This window comes from Bos taurus, chromosome 23, assembly GCF_002263795.3.
Source record: "Bos taurus isolate L1 Dominette 01449 registration number 42190680 breed Hereford chromosome 23, ARS-UCD2.0, whole genome shotgun sequence".
Lineage (NCBI taxonomy): Eukaryota > Metazoa > Chordata > Mammalia > Artiodactyla > Bovidae > Bos > Bos taurus.
This window is the reverse complement of record NC_037350.1, coordinates 30,875,783-30,887,329: the sequence shown is the minus strand read 5'-3', so window position 1 is coordinate 30,887,329 and position 11,547 is coordinate 30,875,783. Positions and strand designations below refer to the sequence as shown.

At 36.2% G+C, this 11,547-nt stretch overlaps 1 protein-coding gene across 1 annotated transcript; it reads right to left on the bottom strand.

Moving 5' to 3' along the window:
* Positions 1-4,891: 4,891 nt before the first annotated feature.
* Positions 4,892-5,821, bottom strand: OR2W4 (olfactory receptor family 2 subfamily W member 4). The gene has a single exon (NM_001390039.1). It carries the CDS (start codon positions 5,819-5,821, stop codon positions 4,892-4,894), a length of 930 nt encoding a protein of 309 aa, NP_001376968.1.
* Positions 5,822-11,547: the final 5,726 nt, after the last annotated feature.

Here is an 11,547-nt window from a genome sequence, read left to right as displayed (position 1 = left end):
TATACATATATCCTCTTGTTTCTAGATTCTTTTCCCATATAGGTCATTACAGAGTATTGAGTAAAGTTCCCTGTGCTATACTTAGGTCCTTATTAGTTATCTATTTTGTAGATAGTGGTGTGTACACTTCTTTTTCTTGCAGCTTTCACAGAATAACAGATCACCAGCATTTTTCACCTAGATAATTGTAGCCATCCCAAGATTGTCTCCTACTTTCCAATATTGCTCTTTTCTAATTCATTGCAGCCAGAATAAGTTCTAAAATCCAAATTCAGTCATGTAACTACTTTAAATTACCTAACACTCCTCTCTTTTTTAACATAAAGACAGAATTTGTTAACATGAACTACAAGACCATGCATACACTAGCCTTTATTACTTCTCCAGTTTGAATGAATTTCATTCCCTCATCACATTCCACAATACCAAGCCATTTCAGCTTCTCCCATGTGCCACTCTTTTACTTGACTCTAGTCCTCTCATGTTAAAGCTCTTGTGTGGGATACTACTTCTTCCAAGAAATATCCCTTGTCTCTTGGGTTTTAGGTAAATACCTCATCTACGTTTGTGCTATGTCAGTCATGTCTGACTCTTTGCAACCCCATGGACTGTAGCCTACCAGGTTTCTCTGTCCATGGGATTCTCCAGGCAAGAATACTGGAGTGGGTTGTCATTTACTCCTCCAGGGGATCTTCCCCACCCAGAGATCAAACACAGGTCTTCTGCATTGGCAGGTAGGCTCTTTACCACTAGTGCCACCAGGGAAGCTCGACTTCTTCCAAGAAACATCCCTCATCCCTTGGGTTTTAGGTAAGTACCTCATCTAAATCCATATATCACTATTATAGTTGCCATATTATTCTCTGCATTCCACTCTAAACTATAAGCTCTGTGAGGGCAAGGATCATCTACATATTGTTTGTCATATAATCCTGAGAACTTTGCATAGTGTCAGTTATATGGTAGACATTTATATTTTATCTTTTCTTAAATATACCTCAAGTTTTCATTCTGTACAAATAGGACACTTACAGTTGACAAAACTGCCAAAGGTTTTTGAATAGAGACTGGAAATTGTAAATGAATTATAAATAAAGAGAAGATTATTGATACAAAATAAATTTAAAAATTAGGAAGACAAGCAGTAGTACTTTTTTTGCAGTGGGGCAAATAGTAATAGAGAAAGAAAAAAATAAGGCTACAGGAGTGCAGGTATGATCAGGCAAATGGGACTTTGAAATAGACACGTTCTTCATTTCTCTACTTCTAACATTATAAGATCCCTAACTCACTAACTCCAATTGAATAACACAGTAGACTTCACTGCTCTAGTTCCAGTATACTGCCTAGATGAAACAGATGACTGGATGTTAAAAAAAACAGATGCTACATAGAAACACAGTAAGTAACCCTTCTTTAAAACCCAGCAGTTCTTGAGCTACGTGACCAGGAGCAATTAAAGGATAAACAGTAATAGTCATAGATTGAATACAAGATAATTGATTGAAATTTGGAAAATATTTAAATCATCTTGACATTCAATAATATGGCAATGTGTTCATGTAAGATTTGAAATATTACTTATAATTACCTATCTTTATCATTTCAGATTCTTACACCAATTAGTGCAGTGGTATTTTTGTGTTTAACAAGGAAAACCAGGAGTCCTTGAAGTGCCTTCTTTGATCTTCCATCCCTTCCCACTCCTGGGGTATAATCTGGACTAAATCTGGATGCTAACAGTTATTATATACATCATAAGAAATGAATGAGAAAAATCTATCCATAAACAGAAAAGTTTTCATAATATCTGATGTATCTTACAATTTTATGAAAACCTGCATCCACCCTATGAAAAGGATGTCACAGCATACAAATGAAGAATTGAAGCGAGATGTTTAAGGATTAGATAGTTTAATCTTAATATGTTTGAATTAAATGTAATGTTAATACTATCTGGACTGATCATTTGCAGTGATTTGAAAGTAAGTTTTGGGTATAATGTGACTTCTAAGTCAGAAAATGTTCTAAACATGAAATCTTTATATTGTTTATTCATAGTCGTAAGGGGGTTCTGCCCACCATGACCAGGAATTTTCATATGTGTGTCCAAATAGACAGCTAATCACTCCTTTGATGCAACAAGTTTGGTCAATCTGAAAAGAAGTAGGGTTAGAGGTAATTTTTTACATAAGATTCAGGATCCTACCAATACATAATACATTTCAAACATATAGGATTGGCAGTTACAACCAACATTCATCGGCAAGTGAATTAATAAATTTACAAGTTATTTTGCCAAAATACATCATAATGATTTTATTCACATGCATGAGAATAAACATATCACTAGTCTCATTTTTTCTTTTTAGCAAAATTTAACAAAGTTAAAGAGAGATATGGACAAGTCCACAGCCATGGCTGAATAGATTTTAACATGTATATAAGTTGCTTTCTCAGCAATTTATAGAGCTAGATGAAAAATATTAGTAAAGCCACAGATATTCTGAACAGCCCTATTAATTACCCTGGTTTAATTGATACTGACATTGCAATGTTTGTTAGAAAACTGTCCCCAAAACAAAAGTTCAATTTGTTTTCACCACTAAAAGTTATAGCAGGCATCAATCTGGGGGACTAAGAAGGAACTTTGCCTTATAGCACCTTCAAATTTACAAATTAGATACTCTCCTTTCCTTCAGCTGTTGGAAATGGCAGACCTCGGTGGGTGCATTCTCTGGTGAATGGTGACCATCCAGCACTTTCGCGAAAATGCCCATGTGAAGTTCCTAAGAATCATCTGACTAGAACTTTTAAAAAGAATTCAACATTTTTGTTTCCTCAGCTAAGCATGTGTTTGATGTCTTAGAATAAGTAAATTCCTCATTTTACTCTTCTGTGACTACAGTCTGTTACAGGAGCTCATGAGATAATATTTTTAAAGACTGCCATACTTCACTAATAGTTTGAATGATAATAACAGCAGTTAATAACATTACAAATTATGATGGGAAAAAGTATGGTAGATACAGATTTTTGTTTTTCAGATAGTCAATCAATTCTGGAATTTTAGAAACTATTAATTATACAAAGCAAAACAAAATTTTTATTTTTCTTCATAATCATCAAGGAAAAAAATAGCATTTTTCAATTTTATCTTCTTAAATTTTATTTTTAATTGGAGGATAATCGCTTACAATGTTGTGTTGGTTTCTGCTGTACAAAGACATCAATCACCTATAAGTATACATATATCCCCTCCCTCTTGAAAAAATAGCATTTTAAACTAGAAACCAGAAAAAAACAAGTTACTTTCATGTTTAAAAAGTAAACATACTTTTAATTTAAATTTTCTTATCAATTTTAATTGTGATATTTAATTTCACACAGAATGGATATAAATAGCTATGTCTGTGGAATTTTGTGCCCTCCTCAAGTTGATAAATATTATTTTCAATAAGCCTCATAATGATGATGGATAGATTCATATTATAGAGTCATTTCTTTGAATAACAATTTTTAAAAAATGATCTCCTAATACAATAAAATACTCCAGTGGAAAGAAACTGGAAAGAACTTCGAAGTTTTCACCAAAAATAAGATTTTTATTAGCAACTCAGTACTTGGAATGGTGCTAAGAAAGAATAAAAAATAAGTAGCCCTATCATCGAGGAACTTACAATCTAATAGGAAAGATAAGAAACCTAAATATAATAAAATTAACTAGAAGAATGGTCATTTCATTGTATAAAAATACAACAGTTTAGAAGAAGTGACAGAGCATTTTAAAATCAAAGAGTCCCCGATAATTTTACAAATATTAAAGAATCTGCCTGCAAATGCGGGAGACCTGGGTTCGATCCCTGGGTTGGGAAGAGCCTCTGGAGGAAGGCATGACAACCCATTCCAGTGTCCTTGCCTGAAGAATTCCATGGACAGAGGAGGCTGGTGGGCTACAGTCCATGGGGTCACAAAGAGTCAGATATGATTGAGCCACGAAGCACACACACACATCATATTAGAGTTGACCACTGAAGCACGGGATGGATTTAGACAGGGCATTTGCACAGGACAATGTGGGAAGGGGTGATGTCATCATATTAATAATAAAGAAACATTAGGGAGAATGGTGAGAATGCTCATATGGAGTCTACGGCATATCAGCATGATGAAAGAATGTACAAATAAAGGATACAGGCTGGGGCTGATTATTAGGTCACCCCTACACGCACCACTCTCACAAAGGCACTGTTAGTGGATAATGGAAAAGGTTCAGATTCAGATATGTATACACACTTCTGAATTCTAATTATCTTCTCTGTGACTCAGGCTCATTTACATAGGAGCTATAGACCATAGTAGTAGTGTTAGTCTCTCAGTTGCGTCTAACTCTTTGTGACCTCCAGGACTGTAGTCTGCCAGGCTCTTCTGTCCATGGGATTTGCCAGGCAAGAATACTAGAGCGGGTTGCCATTTCCTACTCTAGGGGATCTTCCTGACCCAGGGATCCAACCAGGTCTCCCACATTGCAGGCAGAATCTTTACCATCTGAGCCACCAGGGAATAGTTTTTCCATTTAAAAAATCAAGATGAAAATAGCTACAAAGTTTTTATTAAGAGGCTTAAAAGTATCTACTCAGTTTTATAACTTAGGATATATAGTGGGCTTCCCTGGTGGCTCACAAGGTAAAGTTACATCCATATTGTGTGTACCTAAGGTTTTGGGTTGATTCACCTTGACTCTGGATACACTTAGGTGTATTTATCCACATTTAAAAAACAAATCCAAGAGTGTTTGGTACATTGGCTAAAGTTATTTTAAGCACAACATAAACAGTAATGTTTGAAAAAAAATTTCCTAGGACATTATAACTTAGCATACCTCTATGTTTCATTGTTGCCTCCCCAAAACCTTTTTCAGCGCCCCTTTCACCTCCTTATTCCTTAAAGTGTAGATGAGTGGATTCAACATGGGAGTCACCAGGTTGTAGAAGAGGGTGAGAAACTTGCCTTGGTCTTGGGAAGAGCTGTTTCCTGGCTGCATATACATATAAATGATGCTCCCATAGAACAAGGAGACCACAGTGAGATGGGAGCTACAGGTATTGAAGGCCTTCCGGCGCCCAGCAGCTGACTTGATCCTCAGCACAGCTGCTGCGATGTAGCCGTAGGAGACAAGAATAAGAGTGAGGGGCAGTAGGACAATGAGAATGGCAAAGGTGAAGCCCAGCATTTCCACTGCACGAGCGTCCACACAAGCCATCTTGATCAGGGCCGGCATTTCACAGAGGAAATGGTTAACTCGTCGCTGACCACATCTGGAGAGAGTCATTGTCAGTGGGGACATGACGATGGCATTGACCAGCCCACTTCCCCAGGCCACAGCCACCAGTCGTAAGCACAGCTGGGGGTGCATAATGACCGTATAATACAAGGGCCTGCAGACTGCAGCATAGCGGTCATAGGCCATGACAGCCAGAAGGAGGCACTCTACTCCTCCAACAGAAAGGAAAGAGAAAAGCTGGACAACACAGCCCGCATAGCTGATGGTCTTATCAGGGCCCCAGAGGTTAACCAGCATCTGGGGGACACAGCTAGTACTGAAGCAGAGATCTAAAAAGGAAAGATTTGCCAGAAAGAAGTACATTGGTGTATGAAGTCGAGAGTCTAATATACACACAAGGATTATGGCTGAATTTCCCAGGACAGCCACTGAATACAGAGTAAAATTTACTATGAAGAGCACCATCTCCAGCTTGGGACGATCAGAGAAGCCCACTAAGATAAAACCGTACTCTGAGCTGTCATTGGATTTTTCCATTGCCTTCTTTTCAGATCATCTGTATAACTGGTAAGAATGGAATAAAGAATTCTTAATCTTTATTTTCTGAAAACCATTGAAAATCAGGATTTTTAAGGAACATGTAAGACATCAAGTCTCACAACCCATTTAATATTTGAATAGCTTCTGCCCAGGCACATAATTTGTTTATCATTTGTTCAACCATATAGGCAGATTATTTCATTGTTGGAAAATTTAAAACGAGAATCAATAACTTTTTATCAAGTAGTAAATTTCCCCTTATTCATAAGATGAAGTATTTTAATCTTATTGAGCATATATCATATCTTAGTATCTCTTAATATGACCATCATTAAAATATTTTAAAAGAGTTACCACACCTAAATTTTCTTTAGACCAAAGCATTCAGTTTCCTTCAACAGTTCTTATAACAAGGTTATCAGGTATATTATCACCTTAGTAGATGTCTTCCAAATATCCTAAATGTTGACAATGACCTTCTGAAAATCTGACAACCAGGACTAATCTCAGTATCCAAGACATGATTTGAAAATCACACACAACAAAAACTGTCTACCATGATCTGGACTATTATAATCTTATTAATGTTGTTTAAGTATGTATTTGCTTCATAGTGTCATCATTTTCACTTACATTATTATTGTATCTACTAAACATCCCAGTTCTACCCATGAAATGCTGTCAACTCAGATCTCTATCATTAATTTCTTTGAAAGAAATAGAATTCTGCAATCTAAATTTCTAGGGTCAGAGAGGACATTCTATCCAGTAATAAAATGACAACTTTGGGTATAATCTCTTAGGCTTTTAGAAACATCAGAACAACATGATTATCTTGCAGAAGAGAAGTGCATGGCAATCAGGATGAATGGAGAAAAAAGGAAAGATAGTGCAGTACATAAAGAGTAACTTTAAAAAGTAAAAGAGGAAAAGATTGGCCCTAATATGGCTAAGAAAAATAGAGTATTGAGTCCATAAAAGACAGATTTTTATTTGGAATAAAGAGCATTAGGGTAATAATGAAACTAAATATCACAATTATTTTCTTAAACAATTACAATTGAAAGAAAATTTAAATTAAGAGTATATTTAATAAAGTTACTCATGAGTACCATGTGATCCTCTTCCAGTTAACCTACCAACCCCTTGACCTCACTGCAGCTGTAAAACCTACCCATAAGAAGCTTGGAATTAGCTTCATTCATTAACTTTTTTTTTTTTTAAACTTTACAATATTGTATTGGTTTTTGCCAAATATCGAAATGAATCCGCCACAGGTATACACGTGTTCCCCATCCTGAACCCTCCTCCCTCCTCCCTCCCCATACCATCCCTCTGGGTCGTCCCAGCGCACCAGCCCCAAGCATCCAGTATGTGCACTGAACCTGCACTGGCTACTCATTCCATATATGATATTATACGTATTTCAATGCCATTCTCCCAAATCATCCCACCCTCTCCCTCTCCCACAGAGTCCAAAAGACTGTTCTAAAGTCTCCAGATATCCAGAAAATAATCATTATCCTAATTATTGTAAATTATTGATGTATTATTGCAACTGGCAGGCAACAGCTCCAGCAGCATCCTGTGCTTTTATTTATGTCTTTAATTTTCTCTCACCGTGAGACTAAGTTCTGTGAAGGCCTGGACTCTGTCATATTTGATTTAAATACCACTGTATCCCTAGTACCTAGTCTGGTGCCAGGCAAGTAGCAGAGGCTCAGTAAATACTCATTGAATGAGTAGATTTGTTTTTAGTGCTACCAGTGTTACTTTATATCCAGGTAAACCATTATAATGCCGTCCTAATAATTTGTTAATTTCTAATGCTTGATTATACAAAAATGTAGAATCTAAAAAAAAAAAGTATATTTACTTTAAGTATGAAAGTAACTTCTTTCTTCTGATTTCTTGTTAAAAATACCCACATTTTCTTCTTGATGATTACGAAGAAAAATAAAATTCTGTTTTGTTTAAAAGAAAAACTGTTAAAAGTAAAATTTTAAGAGTTCCTAAAATTCAGGTATCTGAAAACTCAAAATCTATGTCTATCATAATTTTTTTTCTATCACAATTTATAATGCCATTAACTAGTGTTATTGTCATAAAAACTATATACCCTCTGTTATGGAAGCATGGTAAAATTTTTAAAAAATATTATCTAAAGAGTTCCTCCTGTAAAGACTGTATCCACAGAAGAATAAAATGAGAAATTTAATTATTCTGTGGCATCAAACACATGCTTACCTAAGAAAATAGAAATGTTGAATTTTTTTTTTATATTTTTAGTTGGGTGATTTCTGAGGGATTTCCATGAAAAGGAGACAAGTGTGAAAAAAAGCAGAACAGTGGGCACAGAAGAAAACACACCTCGAACTCTTAGTCCTATTGATTCTTTGATAACTTAGGCATAAATAAAGAGTAAAGTTATTAAATTAATATTATAAAATATCTAGATTGCTGTGTGATTTAGGGGATCAAGACAATTAATAATAATATATACAACTAGTAGGCTTGAGAAAAATAAAGCAGAGTAGCACATATCGTAGCCACAAATATTTTGATTTTCTAATAAAAAGCTTATTTTTCGTGAAATCTTCTCAACTTCAAAGTTATTATAGCAAATTTATTTTCCACAGCCAAATACAGTATACCAAAGGGAAAGAAAGAAATTTAAAAAAATTTTTCTTAGTTATTTAGGCTTACCTGTTTTCAGCTTTCCCAAGTGATCTAGGGAAACCATGTATTAATATTTTTTCCCCCTGGTTGGGATTTGTTATCTGGGATTTTATGGAGATTATGCAGTTAATATAGGTAGAAAGTAACAACAGGGTGATATGAGACTAATGCACCAGAAATTATATAGAAGTGGTTACAAAGATCTTAACTTTGTCAAGAAAGGGGATGCCAAACTGTCTCCCATGCATTAGAGTCTAGTTTCTTCCTGAAGGTAAGAGCTGTAAAGGCTGTGTGAATTCCTTTTCTTACAATTTGAGTAAAGTGATGGAGTAACGGTATATCACTACCTCATAGAAAAGGCAAAGTGGAATAAGTGCCTTATGGTAGTTAAATTATGGAGAAAAGAGGCAATTGAAACAGAAAATAGCATTAGTATTCCTTCTGTCTGCCTGCCATGTGGGCCAAATACCCAGCCTGCAGGAGGCCTTCAGGAGCTGTCAGCTAAAGCCCCCAGAAGATAAGCAGTGCAGCTGAGGACACTCTTGTAGACCCAGATTGAAAAAAAAACAAAACCAAAAACAAACCAACCAGAGGACTAATCTCTTAGCATCAAAAATGGTGCCTGAAAGCAGGCATAACATACTTTCTTACTGAGATCATGGGGAATGAACACTCCTTTGGGTAATTAGCTGGGCTGTCAAAGGGAATAGAGTGTATTCTTAGGGGTAATCTTGCAATAATAGCAGATGATTGAGAATCAAAACTGTTAGGTTCTTTTGTCCATATCCTCACAATTTGAATACCTTTATTTCTATGGAAAAGTATTCCTGGTATTCGGTGGGGCAAAAAAATCAAGCTTGGCAACATAGTGCAAATATGAACAGCTTTTGGAAACCTTTTTATTCTTAAATTGAAATGAGACTTAGTCTTTTGTCTAAGGAAAGAATTTGAAAGTCTAATTTTTTTCTATTTTAATCAGTTTTTAAAAAGATAATATAAAAAAGCATGTTATGTTTCTTTTTGTCACTTGACTTATAACTTTTATTTTTACTTAGATTGGTAAAGTTACTGAAATATAGTAAATATAGAATAAATATATGAGATTTGGTTGTATGGTGTTCTTTAAATTGTATTCAAAGGAAACATGGAAACCACATTGATTATCTTTTGGAGAAGATAAAACTGTGGCTCCCCCCCACTCCAAACCCCCAAAATGATAACATCATTTCCACAATCAGTGAAATGAAAGCCTAAACAATTCCCCTAAGGATGGTGCAAAACCTGAGAATAAGCACTAATCATAGTCACTGATGTGACCCATTAGAACTTACATATTTTCCCCAACTGAAGTTATTTAAAATTCATTGGTGGTGGTGGCAGTGGTTTAGTCACAGCATGGCTCATAGCTTCATTGAGTTCTGCAAGCCCCTTTGCCATGACAAGACAGTGATACATGAAGGGGAACCTCTATACTTAAATAACTACAATCAAAACAATGAGATATTACTTTTCTCTGATTGTATTGCAAATACCTTTCAGCTTGATAACATTCAGAGTTTGTGAAGATATAACAAAAATGGCACTCATATCTTGCATTTGGTTTAAATTTTTGGAGGACAATTTTGCCAAATTACAGCTCTTTGATTCATTAATTTCACTTCATGGGATTAACCATTAGGACTGCCTTTATAAGTATACATAAAGTTCTATGTAGCACAGTTACATTGTAGCTAAAAAAGGAAACAGACTAAATGTCCATTGGCTGAATCAGTTCAGTTCAGTCCCTCAGTGGTGTCCGACTATTTTTAACCCCATGAACCTCAGCACTCCAGGCCTCCCTGTCCATCACCAACTCCCAGAGTCCACCCAAACCTATGTCCATTGAGTCGGTGATGCCATCCAACCATCTCATCCTCTGTTGTCCTCTTCTCCTCCTGCCTTCAATCTTTCCCAGCATCAGGGTCTTTTCAAATGAGTCAGCACTTCACATCAGGTGACCAAAGTAATGGAGTTTCAGCTTCAACATCAGTCCTTCCAATGAACACCCAGGACTGATCTCCTTTAGGATGGACTGGTTGCATCTCCTTGCAGTCCACCGGACTCTCAAGAGTCTTCTCCAATACCACGGTTCAGAAGCATCAATTCTTTGCTCAGCTGACTTTATAGTCCAACTTTCACATCCATACATGACTACTGGAAAAACCATAACCTTGACTAGACAGACCTTTGTTGACAAAGTAATGTCTCTGCTTTTCAATATGCTCTCTAGGTTGGTCATAACTTTCTTTCCAAGGAGTATGCGTTTTTTTTATTTCATGGCTGCAGTCACCATGTGCAGTGATTTTGGAGCCCAGGAAATAAAGTCAGTCACTGTTTCCACTGTTTCCCCATCTATTTCCCATGAAGTGATGGGACCAGATGCCATGATCTTCGTTTTCTGAATGTTGAGCTTTAAGCCAAATTTTTCACTCTCCTCTTTCACTTTCATCAAGAGGCTCTTTCATTCTTCTTCACTTTCTGCCATAAGGGTAGTGTCATCTGCATATCTGAGGTTATTGATATTTTCTTCCAGCAATCTTGATTCCAGCTTGTGCTTCTTCCAGCCCAGCATTTCTCATGATGTACTCTGCATATAAGTTAAAAAAGCAGGGTAACAATATACAGCCTTGATGTACTCATTTTCCTATTTGGAACCAGTCTGTTGTTCCATGTCCAGTTCTAACTGTTGCTTCATGACCTGCATATGGGTTTCTCAAGAGGCAGATCAGGTGGTCTGGTATTCCCATCTCTTTCAAAATTTTCCACAGTTTATTGTGATCCACACAGTCAAAGGCTTTGTCATAGTCAATAAAGCAGAAGTAGATGTTTTTCTGGAACTCTTGCTTTTTCAGTGATCCAGTGGATGTTGGCAATTTGATCTCTGGTTCCTCTGCCTTTTCTAAAGCCAGCTTAACATCTGGAAGTTCATGGTTCACATATTGCTGAAGCCTGGCTTGGAGAATTTTAAGCATCACTTTACTAGCATGTTAGTTGAGTGCAATTGC

Bases quoted from the DNA above. Each gene is read 5' to 3' on its own strand.
- OR2W4 (NM_001390039.1), bottom strand. From the start codon at position 5,821: ATGGAAAAATCCAATGACAGCTCAGAGTACGGTTTTATCTTAGTGGGC.